The sequence below is a fragment of the Myotis nattereri genome (assembly GCF_964212035.1).
Source record: "Myotis nattereri genome assembly, chromosome: 13".
Lineage (NCBI taxonomy): Eukaryota > Metazoa > Chordata > Mammalia > Chiroptera > Vespertilionidae > Myotis > Myotis nattereri.
Window position 1 is genome coordinate 34,517,450 of NC_138088.1, and position 22,365 is coordinate 34,539,814.

The 22,365-nt window shown below is 37.5% G+C and overlaps 1 protein-coding gene across 2 annotated transcripts in view; it reads right to left on the reverse strand.

Moving 5' to 3' along the window:
* RNLS (renalase, FAD dependent amine oxidase) overlaps nucleotides 1-22,365 on the reverse strand; it is a 222,669-nt gene that overhangs the window by 21,273 nt on the left and 179,031 nt on the right. For both annotated transcript variants that reach the window (XM_081104301.1, XM_081104300.1), the window contains one exon: nucleotides 2,053-2,228. In XM_081104301.1, the coding sequence (XP_080960427.1) occupies nucleotides 2,053-2,228 (176 nt within the window). The remainder of the gene's footprint in view (nucleotides 1-2,052; nucleotides 2,229-22,365) is intronic.

The window sequence follows — 22,365 nt, forward strand, 5'->3', positions numbered from 1 at the left end:
AAGAAGAAGAAGAAGAAGAAGAAGAAGAAGAAGAAGAAGAAGAAGAAGAAGAAGGAGAAGAAGAAGAAGAAGGAAAGAAGGGGTAGAGTGTGAAAAATAGGGGAAGATTTGGGTAGAGCAGGAGAGGGGTGGAGAAAAAAGAGGGAACACAGGCTGGAAAAAATATGGGTGGAATTTCCCCTACAACAGGACGGTACCATTAATTAGAAATAGGAAAAAGGTCAAAATCAGTTGTTTGTTCCTCTCTCTTTTTTGTGGTTGTCTTTATTTCTACACCATCCTTCCCTTCAGTTTAAGCACTATATTAGACCATATCCATACACAAACATTGATGAATTATCAAAGGTAGATCATGTGTTCTGGATGGCAAGGGAGGAGGGTTGAACACATTTATGTTATAGTTCAAAGGCTAAGATGGACCTTTTAAAAGCATTGAAGAAATGTTCTCTTGGAAGTAATAATTGAAAACTAACTAGTTAAATGCTATTAAGTCTCTGAACCTGTCATTATTCCTTTTTCTAAGATGATGTAGAGATTCTATCTATCATCTATCTATCTATCTATCTATCTATCTATCTTCTATCTAGCTATCACCTATCTAGCTATCATCTCACAATGCAGGTAAGATCTCTGCTATCAATGACAATGCTATGTTCTGTAGAATGCTGCTCAAGGTACTAGGGAAGTATATGAATGGTGGAAAATGCAAACTTCTAAGGTTGAATGACAACTTATTCCCTTTCAGGCTTTGCAGCAATGTAGATTTAATGACTACAGAGCCGTAAATGTACTGGAATAACTTCAAGAGAGAACATCCAAATTGTAATAAAAAGCATTTCTAGGGTTTGGATGTACTTTGTGTTCAAAAATTTTTTTTATTACGTTTTGTGATATTGCACAACTTTGAATAGGCCATTTTGTGGGAAGGTCAAATCTATTTCTACAACATTTTAAATTTTAAGAAATGAATAGACTTTAACCCATATTTTTGGCTTATTAATAAATTATTTAAAGGAAGTCACAGGAAGAAACTCATAAACCATTGTTTCTTTAAAGGATGTTTATAAATTGCAAAGTGACTTGCTGTGTACTAGGTTCCCTGTATAATTTACTTGCTGTATATCTAGCTGTGTACTAGGTTCCCTGTATAATTTAACTTGAGAATGTGGGTAAACACATATTCCTGTAGCAATTTTAGGAAGTCATTTACAATCTCCCCTTTCCTTTCATTTTGGAAAACCCTTTAACATATACAAAATTTGCTGTGATATCTCACAACACCACTCTTTCTGAAGGCTTCCAGCTGAGATGACCAATAGTGCTGATAAATCAGTTCATCCATGGGCTCAGAAATCTTAGAAAAAAAATAGACAACTCACTGTGTCTTTCCCCTTCCTGCCCTTTGCTCCACTGTCCCTAAATAACTTCGCAACAGAGTTTACAGATCAAAAGGCTTTTTCTAGGAATACTCACAAACTTCTACTGAAATATGCAGCAACTTTCAGAAAAGTCAACATTTACTTAGTGTTACAGAGCTTTAAGTCTGAACTAGTCCTGAGATCAGCAGGTTTATCTAACCCTGAAAACCAGCCTAACTGGCTGATCTATGCAGCCATTCATCCTTCTCCCGCAAAGAGCTCTGCTGGCAGCAGTCAAAACCAAAGTGGGAACTTAATAAAAATGAAAACTGTGGTAGCAAAATACACTTAATGAGGTTAATTTGACGTATTGCAAAAATTTGGGAGGTTACAGTGGTTTCTATATAACCACAGTACTGATTTAGAAAAACCCCAGGGAAACAGCTGCATTTGGATATGTAACTTGCCTTGCTTGCATAGGAAAGCCAAGCTTTTCAGGGTATATGTCTGGAGATGCTAAAATTTGCACATTAGATTGGGGAAAATTGTATGCATTTCTTATTGAGAAATAACAGGATAATAAAACCTGTAGACGTTTATGCTTACACATTAGGCAGAAGGGTCAGAAAAAGCCAAGGCAGTTCTGCTGAGCTGTTAAGAAAATTGTGCTCATACTACCGGGTTCCGTGATTACCTGTGAATGTCTCCATTTCTGGCATTTGGTAGCAACTGGCTGAGGCAAACCTGGCAAAATGTTTTCCAGCTGCTGGAAGATTAACTCTTGCACCTCCTCAATGCCGTGTTCCAAGTGTGTAACTCCAAAGGGGACAGTGGTCTGAATCACAAGGGAAGGCCCGATTTCTGATGACACTAGTGTAAGAGGAACATAAAGGTACATCTTAGGGTGGGTAACATGGAAGAGTCTCTCAGCCTTTCAATCTCTCAGATTTAAGAATTGATCACAATCATCAGACAATAAATGGAGGGGCAACACATTCTACTCTTTAGAGCATAAAACTAGGCTCTTTCTGAAATCCAAAATCAATTTTCTCTGAAGGAAAGAAAAAATTCATGATGTACGTTAGAAAATACATTTTAGGTCTTGCTAAAGAATGGGAAGGAAGGGCACCTAATATATACTTCTCTGGGTATAATTAAAATTATTGGTATGTTCATCTTTTCTCATCCACTAAATTATAAACTCTTTAGGGCAGGCACCATTTCTTACCTATGTTCTCCTTAAATTCTAAGAACAAAGTAGATGTTCAAAAAATACTTACTCGTTTTTTGATAAATGGATTTCAAAGTGTTTTGTTGACATTATTAAATGCTAGAGGAAAATATCGTTACCACTTAAAAAAAAATCAGGCTTTTCTCTAAAAACAGACTTGACCTTATAATATTCTTCTTTATCTTTTAAGTAGCATTAAAAATAAAAGTCTGCCTCATTTATATCATGGAGCTACTTTCCACTTCTGTTTGCCATTGCATTTTTTTTTCTATATTTCACAATTACAAATAATGAGTGTCTGCTTCGTATCTTTCTCTCTTTAGTAAAATAGAGGAAAATCAAATAAAGTTCGAAGTTGAAAGCAAAGTGACCGAGGCATTTAGAAAATACAGACTTGGAAGGAATGTTAGCAAGAGTCTGCCTGCTATTTTTATTTGTTTAAATCAAGCCCAGGAGAAGTTAATGGGAAACAATAATAGATCTGAAATGCATGAAATGATAATGTGTAGTTGGTGCTCCCCCCTGCTGAGAGAAGAGAATATTAAAGCGTTTAAGGTAATGACAGGAGTTGTCAAGCCTGATTCTGAAAATTCTTTAGTTTGGGATTGTTAAGACAATGATCTATGTGAGATAGGTTTCTACAATTTTAAACAGAAAGAAAGTTGAGCAACATAAGTCACTTATTGTTATGTGCCCACTTAACCTCTTTACACGTTAGGGTTTTGTATTGTTTAATATAAAATCAGAATGTTAGGTGTATGGTGTAGATTAAACATATAAGGCATGTGATGTGCTCAGCACCTTCTGGCACAGAGTAGGTGCTTCATAAATGTAAGCTATGGGAATAGAAACAATGAATCAGATACACACAAGGGGAAAGGTCCCATGGTGTTGCCCAAGTGATCGGTGTGAGTTACTTTTTTGTGAGAGTACGTCATTTTTCCATTGCTCTCTGCTTGGGGAATCCTGGATTATCAATTTTACCCCAAAAGAGGGAAGAGCATCCCAAAATGCTGTAAGCATTTTAAAATAAAGTGAGTACCTGCAAACATTTTTACATGCCTGGAGAAGATTGGGCTCCAGAATATGGGCAGTGAGTGCAAAGGTGAGGGGATTGTCCACTGTTTCCCTCACAGTAGCTGGACCGACTTGAAAAGGAAATTAAGGGAGCATCTCTTTGAATGGTCAGGGTTTAACCTATCAGTGTAGGCTGTACAGGTACCACACAGAGGGAAGGACCAAGGAGTGCAACGTCTCACATTCTTTCACCCAATCCCACTACAGTGGAACCTATTGCATATTGCCACAGGGAGGTCTTCGTTACAGTGATAAACTCAGGGAGGCCTATTCACAGCAAGGGAGTGTCAATGCCACCACTCTTCCACCAGGTACCCCATCTTCCCAGAGACAGTGAAAGCTATTGGGTTAGCATTCTGCAGCAGGAGAGTTGGGGTTCTGAGGTGACTTTCTATGGCAGGTTTCAGAGGAAAATGAATGCTAGCTGCGTGCTGAAAATCAAGAGGTTACACTCACCCAGCCATTTGTTCTAGGGGAGCTGGTAAAATTACGAAGGGGATGGTGGTGCATTGTTGCAAGGGTTCTCTCATTTAAATTAGCCTTGCACTCCAAGGAGAGCAATAAAAAAGGAGATTTAAGACCCCAAATGAAACAGTCCTTGCATAGCAATGAGAGAACAACCTGGCTCCTTGTTTTTAGTGGAATCAGACACAGGTTTTTGAGAACCGAGATTGAAATTTGAAGAGCCACAATCTAAAACAGTACGTTTTAAGGGAAACCTCCCCTCCCCCGCCCTCCCCCCCCAAATTAAAGGGTATTTTTAGAAGCAAATGTTTAAAAATATAAACACCCAACCAGAGTTTAAATATGACCAAGGTTTGCAAATAGAGCACTATAAAAAACCACAAATATGTTAATAGGATTCAGAGCGCAAACTCAGTATAATCATTACTCCTTGGTTACTGAGAAGGTAATGATGTTATCTTTTTCTTTTCTTTATTCAGTTTAACAAGCATTGCGCTTTGCTTTTGGCATTTTAAATGTAAAGTTCATAGTAAGTTGACAACTATTTCCGTATGTTGGGAGATCAATGGCTTTAGTCAGTAGAATTTTGGACCCTTGCATTCTTAATAGCTCCATGGTCTTAGACAATTTAATCTCTCAGACTTTGCTTTCTTACATGAATTAAAAGGGAGTATTACAACTTACCTTATAAGGCTGTCGTGAGGATTAAGTGGGTTAGGATACATAAAAGCCTTTCTTCAAATATAAAGTGCTACATAAACGTGAGACATTTGTAGATAATAGTCTTTTATATATATCTATGCTGTGGTTGGAGCAGTTTTAGAAAGGGATAACAGAGTTGATTTCTCTCAAAGTATTAAGATTGATTATTCTATCAACACGCCAGGAACTATTCCTGGGGTGTTGGCACAGAAGGTTTTTTTTTGTTTTGGTTTTTTTTACTTGTGGTAAAATATACATAACATGAAATATGTCATTTTAACCTATTTTAAGTTTACAGATCTCTGGCATTAAGTACATTCACATTGTTTTGCAACCATCACCACCATCCATATCCAGAACTTTATCTTCCCAAACTGATACTCTTTACCCATTAAACACTAACCCCTCACGCTCCCCTTCACCCAGCCTCGGTCCACCACCATTCTATTTCTGTCTCTATGAATTTGACTACACTAGATCCCTCATATAAGTGGAATCATACAATACTTGTCATTTTGTGACTGGCTTATTTCACTTAACATGATATCTTCAAGGGTCATCCATTTTGTAGCATGTGCCAATTTCCTTTCTTTTTAAGACTGCTTGATATTCCATTGTATGTATCCGCCACATCCTGTTTATGCATTCATCCACAGAAGTAACTTCTGTTGCTTTGACCTTTTGGCTATTCTGAATAATGCTACTATGAACACGGATGTACAAATATCTGAGTCCCTGCTTTCACTTCTCTTAGGTATATACCCAGAAGTGGGATTGCTGAGTCATATGCTCACTCTATGCTGCCCTTCCGCGTCTCAGCTTTCTCTTGCTTCTTTGGCTCAGTCTCTATTTGATTTGATAATTAGAGTTGCTTAGTTAAAGATGAATATTATCATGTTGGGCTAAAAAAGTAATATCTAACTCTATGCTGTTTACAATAAAATACATTTTTAAAACAAATCCTAACTCAATTATGTGAAGTCAGAGAATGTGATTTGAATGCTACTTTAAGATTTGTTAACTGGCTTTATACATAGTCAGTTTTCAAAAGTATTATATGTGTGCTTGAATATAATTTTTTAGATGTTGAATTAACATTTTAAGTTCATTGAATCTTGTTAATTGTGTGGTGCTAAATCAACTAAAGTCTTATGATTTTTGTGTGTGCTTGATTACTAAAAATGTTTGCTTTATATTGAAACTATATTGCTAGTTTCCTGCTATTTCCTGATACCTTTTAACAATATGTTATGAATATCTTTCATTTAGAAATGCCTTTAACCTTAAAGTTTATTTTTTGCTTTCTATTTGTTCCACTTTTTCAAAATTTCTTTGTTTCTCTGTAAAATTTTGCCTTCTTTTTGATTAAATGACTTTTACTCCTTATTTCTTCCCCTTTATTAGTTTGGAAGTTATAGAGTTTATTTCTATGTTTAGGGACTACCTATAGACTTAATTATCCATATTAAAGTAAAAAATTACTATCTTTATCCTTCTGCATAACATAAGAACTTAAAATATTTTAACTCTGATTTTATATGCTTTTGTTGTTCAGGATTTACTTTTTTAGTTTTGTTTTAATACAGTCAGTATTTGTTTATATTTATCCACAGCTTCCTTTGTGGATTTCACATCTTCTCTCCAGGGGCATTTTCCTTTTCCCAAAGTATCTTCTTTTGAAGTTCTTTAATGAGGTTCTGTTGAAGGTCAACTCTCTGTTTTTGTTTTTCTAAAAATACCTTTATTTAATCCTTATTTGTGAAAGACAGTTATCCTTGGTATATAATAATAGATTGAAAATATTTTCTCTCAGCACTTTAAAGAACTTATTCCAATGTAGGCTGGCTTTTAGTGATGCTGTTAAGAAGTCAACTCTTAATTTGATTGCAGGTCCTTGGCAGGTAACTTTTCTTTTATATCTGGATATTTCCCTTGTTTTCTCTTTGCCTTCGGTGTTCTGCTATTTTACTTTGATATCTTGAGGCTTGAGTTTCTTTTTGGTTACCTTCTTTGACTTCATTGGGTGTTCTGAATCTGAAGACTCTTTTTTGTCATTAATTTTGGAAATTGTTCAGTCATTAATTCTTCCCATTCTCTCTATTCTGTCTTCAGGGAGCTCTGATTAGATAAATGACAGGTATTCTCATGCTATCGTCTTATATCTTGATCTCTTTTTAATATTTTCCGATTCTGTCTCTCTATGCTAGATTCTATGTAATTTCTTCTGATTTATCTTTCAGTTCAACACTCTCCCTACATCCATGTAAGTATTCTGATGTTTAATTTGTCCTTTAAATTTCAAATTTAAATTATTTTATTCTTCACTTATCAAAGTTCTACTTTTCAAATATGCATGATTAATTTTGATAGTTTATCTCTAATCACACTGTTAGTATTCTTTCATTTCTTTAAACATCGTCAGTATGTCCTATTGTGTATTTGGTTGTTCCAAAATCTTTTTGAGTGTGATTCTGCTTTCTGTTGTTTGGGTGGCTATTGCTCATGATGGTGTACTGCCTTTTGTGTGTTTTGTGATTTTTTCCCCCTATTTTGAGCCCATGTTCCTATTGTGAGCCTAAAGTTCCTAGGAACTTTATAGAGAAATACTTTGAGGCCTAAGTTCAAAGAGTGTTCCTTTGGAGGTTTACTTTCCTGCCTGCCAGAGGCCTTGGGGCAGCGCTGCCCATGACTGCTTTAACTAGGTTTACAGACTACACTGGCAGAATAAATTCTGGCACCAAGTCTGCCTGAGGGCGAATATGTGGTTTGGCATCTCAGGGGAGACATTTTATTTCTTTTTTGTTTTTTCCACTCCAAAGACAGGCAAGCATGCCCATTTTCTTCCACAGATAAGATGTATCACATACAGAGCCATAAAAGTGTACACGTCCGTGCTAGTAAACTTTCAAATCTGAAAGAAACGGAGTGATTTTTCTTGGAAAAGAAAGTTATCAAAAGTAATGCAATATAAAAGACATCAATCTTAACCAAAATACATAAATGAAATAGAAAAAAAAAAGTCTTCAGGACGTGGTTGCTTCAGTTATGATTTATTTAAAATTGTCAAGCAAATATGTTGATTGTAGATACACATCACATTTACCCATATCAACACACCAAACTACAGATAATTCTTCTCTTAAATAGTAGGCACATTTTTTTCAAGTTAACATGTATAATTAAGAAACATATAATAATCTCAATATGTATTTAAAAGGCATCTATTAGCATTTAATATAAATTCATGGGAAATAAAGATAAATATGAAAAAAAGTGACCTCTAAGTGAGATAATCTTTAAGCTGATGATTTATATCATACTTTATAATTAAATAATATAGATTTTCACAGTAAAATCAATATAAACCAAGGATGCTTTGTAATATCAATGCTCTGGTCAGTGCATTAAGATAAAACATATAAATAAAGTTTATAATTACTAAGAAGAAGAGAGATCATATGATCAAAACAATAGTGAACCAAAAGAGAATCCATCAAATTAGTTTAATTTTTATATTAAATTAATTTTTCTATCTAACAGCAATAACTGTGAGAAAAAAATCGTACTTCTACAAAAAAGTTTTTGGAATTAGAATAAATGATTCTAAAGAAAAAAATAAGGCAATGAGAATATTTAAAGTTTTTGAAAAGTCACTGAGGCAAGACTTGCTTTGCCATGTATGTAAATGAATTATTAAAACAGCCTGGTATTGGTTGACAAGCATAGTCAATGAATCAGAATAGATACTTCTGGGGAAAAAAATCCTAAAGTATATTGTTTTAGGAAAACAAATTTAAGGCGATGAAGGAAGATCCAATGTTTTATATTGTCCTAGAAAATTGGATATATAGAAAAATTTAACTTAGACTATTCCCTTCCCTTTTCTGACCAGATTTGTCACCATTTCTGATTTCTTCTGTAACCATATGAGAAGTGTACATTCTTAGGTCACACAAACAAACTCACTGGGACTGCCTTTTGAGATGTAAATACTCCAGAGATATTTTCCACTTGATAAAGTTCATTTTTGGCAGTATCTACAAGGGACAGAAGTCAGGTCATCAAGTTGGTCAGAAGTTGGGTCTTTCAAAAGACAGAAGTCTAAGGCCAGCTCTAGATTTCATCCCCAAGTAGAGGACTAAAGAAAACCAAGTGGCTAACACTATAGCTGCAGGGCAAGAGCATCAAGGAATGGGTGAAAATACTTCTTTAATTACTGACTCATTCAAATGAGCACACGGGTATCTAGTGCAGTGCTTGATACCTTAAGAAACTCCATTGAGATGTACATCTTAATTGGGGGGGGGGGTGACCCATAGGCAAAACCATTAGAGAACCATTATCTGCTAAATGGCCTGGCACTGACAAGTGTGTGCAAATGAATTTTAGCAAGCAAATTCATGTGAAGAGAGGAACTTGACAGGACTTGAGAGCCACAGTTTGGGGGTGGTAATAGTCAGCTCTACTTTTGCCTTCTCCCTGGCAGTAGAAATTAGTCGTAAGTTTCCCTTTTCCGCTCCATGTGGAACTGGCTCAACTATCCTTGCCCTCTAGCCATGAAAGCTCTTATTACAATTTAGCTCTTTCATATGGCTCCAGGGCCCACCAGCAAATGCAACCAAGAGTAAGCCAATCACATCAGTTTCTCCAACAACAAAAAATTTAACTCAGCCTCCAAGAAAGAATAGGAGGTGAAAGGGATAGAAGGGTGGGGAGGGGAAAAGGAGACTGAGATGGACCGATATCTGCTTCTGATATCTCTCCCCTTCCTCCTCTCCTTAGCAGCGCCAACCCAAACAAGCATGCAGCACTCTGCCATTTGGCATTCCACGTCGTTGGCAGTGTGTCTGCTGTGCTGTATGTCTGCTGCTGGCCCGGAATCAGGAACGAGGCCTCACTGTTCAGCGGGACCACCTATGGGTTTTATTTGCTTTTTAATAATCTCAGACCTATTTCTTATGTATAGGTTACAGAGGCCAAAATTCATCTACAAGAGCCCTACTCATGTCACAGGCAACTTCATTACTTCCAACCTTATCTTCAGTGGTGACTTTTGTAATAAGTGTTTATACTCATTCAACACAATTTTATGGTTTTAACTGAAGAGTAAGGTTCTGGAAGTGTAAACTTCTGAAATGACAGGATGAGCCAGGCACAGAAAAAATGATTTTACTCATAGTTTTCCCCTTTGCTTATTTCATTTTTCTCCTATCGTCTCTGAGGAGAAATAGTTGCTTTATTTTCTTCCTATTATTTCCCTGGAGGTAGGGGACTGTATTAATTGATAATAGCAATTGCTTTAATTAGCCAATGAAAATCACTGAAGAGGTCTGAATGGAATGAACAGTCTCTTTGGGGAGACACAGATAACAGTAACCAGGGAACTGACAGGAGAGGATAATAGGCCTAAAACAGATCCAGAAAGAAAAACTAATGGAGAAATTGTATTCTTGTCAGCAACTGATACCAAAATTCCCTGACAAGCCCCTGCTTTCCTTTTTAAAGGTAAAATATCTGTTAAAAAGGAGGAAATGATAGGGCTATAAGGGTACTCTTTTTAAAAGACAGGAAATATAATTCAAGTCTAAAAGTGTTTTGTTCTCTTCCTGTTGAAGGTAGTTCCTAACTCTTCCTAGGAAAACTATGATATACCATCTAAGATTGATAGAAAAATCTGCAGTGCTATTTTTCCCTTTCAAAAACAAGATATATGCTTGGAGAGGAAAGAGGGTGTAGGGGGGATAAAACTGATGAAAAAAAACCACAAGATAAAGAAAAAACCTAGTTTGCCTTGAAAAAGAAAAGAAGCAAGATCTGCTTTATTTAGAATGAATGAATCAGATCCCTTTCTCCATCCTGATTGCACCGCCAGTTTTGAGGGGACATCGGTTGAGCTGTGGATGTCGAGTTAGAAGTTCTGTCTCCCTCTCCCTGGCTGTATAACTTTAGTCAGAATATTTCTGTGATTCCTGGGTCAGTGTTGCTGACCCATGCCATATTAATCATTATTTGACAAAATAAACTAAGAAATTCTTTGGGACAAATATATTTTTGAAATGTTTGTTTTAAACAAAATTGTATAGGATTTCTCAGAGTCCCCAGTATGATTATATGCAGACAGTGTGATTCTTTAAAGGAAAAATGATATAGAATTAGTTTTGGTATTTTAAAACTACTTTTATTTAAATTACACAATTATTTTTTAAAAAGGTTACTCCAACACTGTGAAAGGGTATAAAGTGAAAAATAAATAAAAGTATTGCAAAATTATTTCATATATAGCTAAATGGTGCTAAATTCCACTCGCACCAATAGCATACGGAAGCTCTTGTTTTTCCACACTCTTACCAACGCTGAGTAATTTTGCTAATCTGCTAGATTAAAATGTATCTTATTTTTAGTTAGTTACATGTGAGTGGGGTATTTTCACAAAGAACCCAATTTGTATATTCTTTTCCAGCGATCTGCCTTTTTGTTGTCCTTCTGGTAACCATAGTGCCAACCTCAGGTTTATTGTGCAGATTAAATCCATGTAAAGTGAGAAGTTCAGAGCTTGGCGCCCAATAAGTGCTCATCCAGCGTTATTTGGCAAACCTACCTATCAAGGCTGACTCACTCCATTGCAGAGGATTAGTTACTGAGGTTTTATTGTGCCATTACTCTTACCTTCCACTTCCTTGACGGAAAATCTAAATCTCACAAAATGATGCCTCATGGGAGAAAAGTGCCTCCTGGAATCATATTTATCACATTGTATTTTCATTGTCTGTTTACCTGTCTGTCTTCCCTCTAGACCAGTGGTTCTCAACCTTCTGGCCCTTTAAATACAGTTCCTCATGTGACCCAATCATAAAATCATTTTCGTTGCTACTTCATAACTGTAATGTTGCTACTGTTATGAGTCGTAATGTAAATATCTGATATGCAAGATGGTCTTAGGTGACCCCTGTGAAAGGGTCGTTTGACCGCCAAAGGGGTCGCGACCCACAGGTTGAGAACCATTGCGACTGAAAGCTACTCAAACTTACTTGTTTTTCCTTTTTTTTTTTTTTTTTTTAATTAATCCTCACCTGAGGATATTTTTTCATTGAAATTTAGAGAGTTAAAGGGAGGGGGAGAGACAGAGAAAGAGAAACACCGATGTGAGAGAGCCACAACTACTGGTTGCCTCTTGCACACCCTCTGGCCAGGGACGGGGATTGAGCCTGCAACTGAGGTACCTGCCCTTGACCAGAATTGAACCCAGGACCCTTCAGTCTGCAGGCCGACCCTTTAGCTCAATCTACTGAGCCAAACCACCTAGGGCTTGTTTTACATTTCTAACACCTACCTTAGGGCCTGACGCATGTAAGCAATCAATATTTGTTGAATACATGGATGAAAGAATGAAGTAAATAATTGACTTCCTATTATGGCGGATGAGAACTTAGCTCCCCACAACATCACCCTTCTCCTCACCCCACCATCTACCCCAACCAACAGCTCAACAAGTTTTGGCACAATCATTAATCAGTGTTTACATTATAATAATCTGTAGTAATGCTTCTGAGGAAACAAATAGTCCTTTGTAACCATACACCCTGTCTTGTTCAACCCTTCATTTTTTCCTAGAGTTGATAATTACCCTGTCTTTTCATTTGTTTGATTCTCACTGTACTTCTAACACTATAACATATTTTTTCCAAAACACTCAAACATCTGTGTCCCCTACCTATAGATAACTTTCTGCATACACTCAAACATACTGGTTTCATCCCCTACCCTCACCCCCATCCCCCGAGACCTTTCTCCCAGAGGGCTCTGTGTTGTCTGTCTGCACCTAGGGCTTGTGGATAGGAAAAGCAAGCTTTCCTCCATCTGTTGCATAAACCGGATGGGTCAGCTCTCCTGGATAGAAGAATCTGATAGCATTACATGCTCACAAGTGAAAAGTTTTAGCTGTGGTTCTGTATGTGACCCTAAGATGTTTTCACCAATCATTGAGCTGGAAATGCTAACTTTAAAAAACACTAACATACCTATTAGTTTCTTCCATTCATTTGGTCTTTGACTTGTTTATGCTAGGCCTGTGGTTACTAACGTATCTGTGGATGTATGCATTTGCCATTTTAAATAAAGGCCAGGAAAGGAAGTTTTAAAGCTGACACACATGTATGTTTGTAATCCTTGTTATCCCAGGCTACATATGTTTGGATTTCTTATGTTTAACAAGACATACAGACATCCTCTAAACAATTCCGTATAAGCTAACCATTCTGATAGACATTTAGTTAAATGTAAACAAGTGTGTAAAACCCCACACGATGAATTGAAAATAAAATGAAAATCCCCCTAAAGTCCATACTTCCAGTTCCAGAAGATGTTTCCCCATAACTCCAGTATAAGTAAATCTATACAAATTCAGGAAATAATCTTCCAGTAAACAACGGAAAATTGTTCACAGAAAAGTATGTTCGGCCTTCTCCAGCCAAGAGAAAGTAAATCCCAGATACTTGAATAATAAACAACACATTGCCTATTTCCACAATACCTGTGAATGCTGGATACTATAGGCTTTGAGATGGGATCGAGGGAGTGGGAAGAGGGGCTGGGCTGGGCCACTGAGGAGAATTTTCTACTGATTAGAAGGGCATCTCAAAGTCCTCAGAGTGGAGTAGGTTAAGAATCAAGGTGTTGAATCAAATCTTCAAAGTAGACAAGATTTCATAATAGACTAGAGGCTTGGTGCATAAAATTCATGCACTCAGGGCGGTCCCCCAGCCTGGCCTGTGCCCTCTTGCATTCTGGGAGCCTTTGGGGGTTGCCTGCAGTCGGACATCCTTAGGGCTGCTGCGGAGGCGGGAGAGGCTCCTGCCACCACTGCTGCGCTTGCCAGCAGTGAGCCTTAAGGCTTATGGCTGAGCAGTGCTCCCCCTGTGGGAGTGCACTGACCACCAAGGGGCAGGCAGCTCCTGCATTGAGCGGCTGCCCCCTGGTGATCAGTGTGTGTCATAGTGACTGGTAGTTCTGCTGTTCAGTTGATTTGCATATTAGCCTTTTATTATATAGGATAAGGTGATCATTGGAAAGGGCTGACCTTAGGGGTAGGAAATAACAGGTAGAGGTGGGCCTGGGGAATGGGCAGTAAGTACTCCTAATTCTAGGGAGAAAAAAATATACATTGCCTACACAAATTCATGTTAATATTTTTTTTCTGTACTGGATTGACTTTGGGTCGGGAAGGGGCTCAAATTGGTTCATAAGTGGTAAAAATATCTTCTGTCAGGTAATCCATTTAACAGATTCAAGAAACCCAATACCCCTAGGAGAAAATGTATGGTATAGTATAGTTAAAAATTGACCTCCAAGCTAGTTGTGAGGATCATGTGAATGAACGTCTAAGATACATCACCTGCTCAGCATCCACTGGCTCTTTTGTGGTAACAGAACCCACATTTTGTTTTAGGGGATCACCCATTCCTACTTTCAGCCTTGATTAAGGTGTCCTACAAGCTGAAATGATAAGTTAATCCATTCCTACTGGTCATGGTGATCAGTTCAGCAATGGGTACATAACTGAAGCCAGGCCAATCTGGTCAATGAGATTCAATTCCAAGACTAGTGTTGGAATTGGGGGAAATGAGCTCTGTGTGTGTGTGATTCAGCACTGAAATGCTTGGTACTACCTGGTATCACTATAAATAAATCCAATTCAGCAAAAGATAGAGTCAAGAAAATTAAGTCTTCGTGATGTTGACTGAATTAATCCAGACATGCTGGAAGCTTTACTCCTGGACTTTTCAGGAACAATACCAGTAAGTTCCCTCTCCTAAGTTAATCTATCTGAGTTGAATTTGACATCACTTGCAGCCTACACTGTCCTAAATGTGTGAAGTATCTAGTACTATATGTGGCAGATGTATGCTTATTCCTACGAATATTAGGATTAGTTTCCTTTCTTTCTTCTCTCCTCCCCTCCCACCTGTCCTTAATCTTAATTTATATCTCTAGTATATAAAGATTAGATTTTGCCAGTTTCTTTAGAAAGCATGACCAAATAATTAAAAGAAAATCTCCTTTTGGACCTCAGTTTCTTGATAGGTGAAATAAAGGAGTTAGAAAAGTTCATTCTTTTAAGCTCCTTTCAGCTTTAATTTTCTCTGAATCTGCAATGGAGAGCCAGGTGGCAGGGACAATTTGAGAAGCTCATCCTTTCCCCAACCACTCCGTGTTGTCAGTAGGGTAGAAATCCTGGTCCTTAAAGAAGAGACTAAAACCAGTCTCAAGACTGATGTGATGAAAACATTTCCCTTCGTCTGAGCTTTCTCAATCCTTGAGTTTGCCCTAGATTTTAGGGTCTTAACCTCCATCCCACTTTTGAGCTTAAAAATACAACAAGCTATTTGTAGTTTGGTGAGAAAAAGCACCGCCTCGTTTAGTCTAGTTTCAGCTCTGCCACCACCTAGAACAGTTCTTGTTAAAGAGCTGACGAGGATTACTGATCAGATGAAAAGGCAATGTCTCAGGGAGATAACAATGCTTCAATTCCACACACATTCTACTGTGTAGACTTTAAATATATATCTTCTAAAGTCTGCATAAATAAAATAAGGGAAAAAAGAACATCAGATTAAACATTGTTGAAATTTTGCTTATAAAGAATTCTGACTTTTTACTACTGTCCTATAATATTTTTCTTGGGCGGGGGGGAGGAGGGGGGGGTAAGGGAACATTTATTGGGTAAATTACAGAGATAGAAAAAGTAATTCTTGGAAGAAATGGACTTAGGAAACAAGTGACGGAGGTAAAGGAAGGGCCCTTGTAGCTTGGAGTGAGGAAGGTAAAGGGAACGTGCCTGGGTAAAAAAAAAAGGAATGGCACTGGCCTGCTCCTGGGAGGGACAGAGCCGATAATGTTTTAATATTCTCTGTCGAGTGGAAGCAGTAGGAGGGCTGTCTTATTCACCTGGACAGCTAGAGCCATGTAACTAGTTTTGGTCAGTGGACTATGGGGGGAAGGGAAGTATGTCACATCTTGTCCAAGGCTGAGTAGTTGCAACAGAGACGGTAGATATGGCTCACAAAGACTAAAGTATTTATTACCTGGCCTTTATATAAAAAGTCTGTGACCCTCTACTAGGTCACTCAGGACTTGGTAGGTCACGATAAGGATTTGAGACTTAATTCTGTGTGCAACAAGAAGGCATTAAAGGGCGCTGAATGGGAAAGTGGGTGGCATGAACAGATGTATGTTTTAAGAAGACCTTTCTGGCTATGTGAAGAATGAACTGAAAAGAGGCAAGAGTGGGAGGCAGGTTAAAATAAGATGGTGCCTTGGTTGTGACGGTGGTGATGAAGAGAAGTGAGCTCATTGTCTATTTTGGAAGCAACACCGGGGTGATTTGGTTACAGATTGGATATTGGGTTGAAGGAGAGGAAGAAACAAAAATTCCTGATTTTTAGCTGAAGGAGAAACAGAGGACTGGAGGAGGAACACGTTCTGAATTTCAAAGGCAGGTAATGAACAGCCGGCACCACACACATTACATTTGATTATAACATATATAGTTGGTTGTTTTTTTTAAAAAAACACACAAACCAACAACTCTGACAAGCATATTCTGGATTCTACTTGCTGTCCAGGGTTAGATTAATTGTTCCTCTATGTCTGTTTAAAAATTTCATAGATTCTGCTCATTTAAAGAAAGGGGCTGTATTTCGTGGGTCTGCGTATATTTTGGGATCTGTTTGGGAGAAGTTTTTTTCTTTGACTAAGACCTCCCAAGTTTTATGAAAACATCTATTTATCTCGAGACACAAGGAGATTTTCAGCCTGTTGCAGCTTTTATTGGCACTGCCAAAAGGAAAACCGAAAGGGTTTCAATAGCCCTTTAATTGGGCCCTACCCAGGTCCCTAGAGCCGAGGATTTGTCCTAACTCGCACTTGGTGTTCCAGCCCTCACTAGAGTCCTTCCACAGTAAGAAAGCCCTGGTTTTCTATGATGACAGTCCACTAAAATGCTCCCCTTCCCCAATGCTCACCAGCAAGAAGCAGCCATCCCTCATTACACATCGCCATTTCGGCCTAGTCAGCATAGTGCCCGATATGAAATTTTGTGTTAAGTGGTATTATGATTGGACTCCTTTCCCGAATTGGGCAAGGTTTTCCCCTTGAGCCAGCACACTGGTTTGCCTCTAAGGATATCACTTTATCACTGTAGTTGCGTAACTGGGTTCAGCTTTGGATTTGTATCTGTTCAAAAGGATTCTGTGAACGGATGAAATCTCTCTCTGGGCTGGAGGATTTGACCCAAAGCTTCACGCTTGTTCTTTTGGTTTAATAAAGAGAAGTTTTTGCCTTGACATTATAAAATGTTGAATTTGAGAGACAGACTGATCAGATAGTGACATTTCTAAATTTATGATTAGGTAAAAATATTTCTGGCTCTTTTCATAGAGGAAACTTACTGGTTCACTGTGGAATTCTTATCTCCTTTGCTACTAAGACCAGTAAATTATTCTTCCTGTTAACTTTTGACAAGAAAAAACCCCAAGATTGAGTCTGAACAAGTTAGTGAAAATTTTTAAGTCAAAGGGACTATAATCTTTATAATATTGTTAGCTACTCCTAAGAAACCATTATTATGAGTATAGATAGAGGAAAAAGGAACAAACAGGCATTTCACTTTTAATAAAAAAGAGTAGATTAGGGTCAATTGAGCTCAAATTTCTGAAATACATTTTCTGACTCTATTAAATATCATCAGGATATATAACATCAACAACAACAAAGAATTCACTAGGTAGATTGTATAATAGAAACCTAATTCAGTGAAGAGAGCTATATTGTAAATTCATGGAGGCTTCATTCTTACAAACATGAATTTGGAATGTTTTATACTGAAGAATTCACCTAGTCCCACAGATGAGTTATAAATATTAATGGAATGGCAATAGATTCTTTTCAGATTTTACTGTTTAATATTCTTATGATGCAGGGAATTCAATGTTTTGTACAGTACATGTGGATTCTTCTCATTATCTAAATGAGCACATATATGAAGTCTGTATGGGCAATGATCATTAAAAACAGCAAGGCCCAGGTATAATTTTAGGGGGCATATCAAAGCCTTATCAACTCACTTAATAACAAGAAAGTCACTGGTAATAGACCAAAGGGCTCTCTAAGCTAAATGGACTCCGTAATGTCACACCTGGGCAAAATGATGGATTGGTGATTCTGGACAAAGTTAAAAATGCGAACTGATATAAAGTATTTATGAAATATGATGAAGCCATTTCCTGTGTTGAGATTCTGTAGTCAGACTTCGAAACCTGCTCTTGAATTAGTCTTAGCCCTTTGATTTGGTGACGACTTACTTTACAGTGTCTAACTCTTCTTGGATAGGCTGTAGTGTAAATTTTGAGGATTTATTCTTATTCAAAAAGTGATTTAAGATGGCATAAAAAGAAAGAATGGCATCTAATCTAATGTCCTCTGATTTTCACACCTTATTCAGGTAATGAGATATTGTTTAACTACCCTAATGTATGTGTTACTATTTTTCACAAAAGATAATATAAATTTAACTAAACTTGCACTATTGGCATTTTGTTTTGTTTTTTAATGAGAAAAAGTTATATAACTGATACAAGAAATCATAGAATATTTATATGTGACAACTATAAAGATAGCATTCACTGCATGCCTACTATGTGACAAACATGGTACTAGAAGTTTTGGATATGCTATCTCATTCAATCCTTATAATATTTCTGGGAGACTTTATTAACCTTATACTTACAGTACAGATAAATGAAGCTCAGAGAGATTAAGAAACATTATCACAGAGCTATTAAGTTGAATCACATGAAAATTCTGGTATTCAACCACTTTTAATTTACAAAGTCAGCAATATAATATGGTTCAATCTAATTCTAAGTGTTGACTTATAATTTGAAACTAGGTATATGTTATTGCAAAGTAGTCACACAATCATGCTGGATAATACTGGTTATTTTTGACCATCCACTATAAACACCAAATGACGAATTATACAATAAAAAATTAATCACTCACCAAACTTGGGTTGATATGAACTCATCATTTATGGCAAGGTTCCTATGCAAAATATCATTTCATTTTAATATCACTGTGATGTAAAAAAGAGATAACTGCTAAGCCGTGGCAAAGCAATGGTGCATTTGCAGAACTGATCACTTACTTTCTAAGTTACATATCTCAGCTGGAGCACAACTGTTCTTTAACCAGCTATTAAAAAGAAATGTTTTTCACCAGCTATTAAAAAGAAATGTCTTTCACAAAGAGAACAGCGCGAGCCTTTGAAGTGTAACCTTGGAAATCGAGCTCTGTGTTACAGGGCATCATTCAAAGCAAGTGGCTCTTCCCTAGAGGACGTGGTAAAATTGTTATTGAGAATACTTGCTCCTCTTTGGGACGAGGGCTCCATAAAGCTTTCAGGTCTTCACTGGCAATACCTCTGATACTATATAAAGAATTGATATGCCCCATTCATCAGTATTCCCAATGTTGTAGACATAATACAGAGCTCCCCAAAGAGGTTTCTAGTCATTCTAATTGCCAAGGACCCACATATGCTTTTCAATGGCTTCTAGATTCAGCAACTAGAAAGCACACTCATTTTATATGATTTTAAGGGCATAGGGACAGATAACTAGGTTGTCCTAGGGATGAACAATTTGCTGACTAGCCATTACTACTTCTTGCCTGCTAAGTGGGTGACCAGTGCTGAAGTATTAAATCTCAATATTATTTCAGGAACTGGGAGGACATATCAGAGCTGCATAAAGGACAACTGGCTCAGCAAATATTTACTGAGCACAGAATACACACTCCTCTTAGGCCTGATGTTCGTTGTTTATCTCTTATTTTCAATCTTGATCAAGATAAGAGGGATCAAGTGATGAACAGCATGTTTGATGGTTAGTGGCATGCATTCCCACGAAAGGAGAGAGCTACTAATTCTGGAGAAAGCATCAGACTCTGCTAACAGGTCATAGCGATTCTTTAGGCCATGAGACATTCAGGTTGATCTGAGGAGGAACACTTGACAGTGAGGAAAATGGTGAAATCTTTTCTGAGGGAGCTCTAGGCAAAGGCAAGTTCCCACCTCTTTGGGATAGTGTTGTCATGGTCCCAGATAAGAAAGGACTAGAATGAAGACTTGTCAAGCTCCCATCCTTGTCAAGTCTTTACTGCCTCCCAGGACACAAGGCTCACAAGCTGTCTGAGAGTTATGCAACTTTACAAGACGGTTCTCAAGTTGCAAAGGTTTTGAGATGCCTCCAGAATGATGAAAACCAGGCGCTTGTCTGGGAAGCAAAGCAGAGCACATCATTTTGAGCCCTGGCTTCCAATCCAGGGTGCTGACAGCTTCACTCAGGCCACAGTGAGGACTTAACTTCGAGAACCTTCTAAACAGTTCAGTTTCACCGAAAGAGCCCTTCCCCAATTTCTAGCTCTCTCCACAGAGTGACATGGTTGCAGGTATGATGAAAACAGCAAGGCAAGCCTGCTTTGATGTGTAATCCAGAGAATGAGGAGTTGTGTCTTGATTGAAGATAAGGGTCTCAAACAGATGCAGGGCTTGCCACATAGCCAGCAAACTCCAAATTTCTGCTCAGGAACTAACTTGAAGAAACCAAGTTCCTATCTAATTTCATACTAGATATTACAAAAAGTGCTTGCACTATATTGATTACTTCACAACTCCCAAGTAAAAAGCAGCCATGGATTTAAAGCAGTTGTTCAATCCAGGACTATGTTGAGGTTGTAGGGTGCCAGTTTCTCACCACCTAACTTTCTTTCTCTTCTTTCCCCTTTTCTGCTCCTTGCCCTCCCCATTGTTTTAGGATGTCTAAAACTTCTCCTCAATTGGGCAAAGCAATTTAGCTCTCCTCACTCCCACTCCAAACTGGCCTTTAATCTCTTCTAGGTGCTCAACCAACAAAAGAACCATTTCTTAAAAGGATTGTAATTACAAATAGCAAAAATGGGATGTTATTACATTTAATACAGCAGTTTCTTTATTAGACAATAGCTACACACCTAGTTAAATGGTCTTTGTTAATGGAGAAGTCAGAGGGACTGTGGCAATTTCCACCTGTGAACTTCTGCTGATTTTCTGCTTCTTGATATACATGGCCTTCCTCACCTACACAAAACTAACAGAAGGTTTTCCCTTGCTGTTTCCTTTCTAAATTAGCAGCAGTGATGGTGGCTTCTGTCAGGTTTTCTGTTGCTCTCATCTATGACCTGTAAGTTTAGATCTATACATTTATCTATCATAAAAGGTCATCTGATTCTCATTCCCCTCTTATCTTACAGTAATAGTGGATAAAAATGACATTCAGTCACCTTCACCTCGGCCTCATGTGTTCTGGAGCAATTCTTGGCCAACCTGAAGGTCTTTTGTAAATCTCAGCTGGACTGCCACAAGTTCAGGCCAATACCACAGGTGAAAATATCACTCTCAGAGGGCAGGGCAGGCAGAACACAAAGGTGGAATGTTGATACAGAAAGGGACTTAGAGTATTTAATGTTTAAGACTCACTTCTTAGTGTGGATGCTATAGAAATCTGTTAATTTGGAATTGAAATTGCTTTTAGTTACAGAAATACCAGGCAGCTGTAGACCTCAGACTCTCTTTACCCTTTGCTCACTGCTTCTTGGACTTTTCTTGACTTGTATTCATCTATTGAACTTTTCAGTAGCACCAGAGAAAGTTAAATAATAGGCCACACTAAAGTTTCTGGTTTATTCATGGATTTAAATGTTCCATAGCCTTCATCTTTAATTTCTTCACCAAAAGAAAGAAAATTATTTGGTTCATGTTGACAAAAGGTCTTAAGTGTTCTTTTAAAGGTTCATAATATTATCATGAGGCAACAGGATTCTTCCCTGTTTCAATTATAGATGAGTTAATACTCTCTCTATTGTATAGATCAGTGCATCCATTTATATTTATGAGGACTCTTGTGCTTAATTCCAGATTTCTAGTTCAACAGAGCCTCCTATATCTATGTCCTTCAGAATTCTCATTTGAGTAGACTTCATGAAACCTTACATTTTATGAGGGTGGGGACTATGGAATCCTCATTTCTTAGCACAATGCCTGGCACACAGGCATTCAATACATATTTGTAAATAATTAATTGTTCAACCGAATCAACTGAGAATTCAAAAGGTCTAAATCAAATACTTGTAAATTTGATTTTTCTGAAAGAAACTTCCATAAGATATATTCCCCCCTGTAATATGCTCCATAGAATATTTTTAAAGTTTATTTTTGATGTTATATATTTAGCTGCTTTCCCACTTTGCGCTCCATCTCTGGCATTGAATTTTTTTTTTCAGCATTGATTTTCATACTTGCTTGGCAAGCGGGAGGACAAGTGCTATCTTGGATGTGACTCTTTCCCATTGAGGATAGCGTGATAGGGAAACCAGAGGCTGAAAGGGATCTGTCTGGTGTTTGTTTTTACTTTGTGTGCAAATGTTCTCCTTACATTT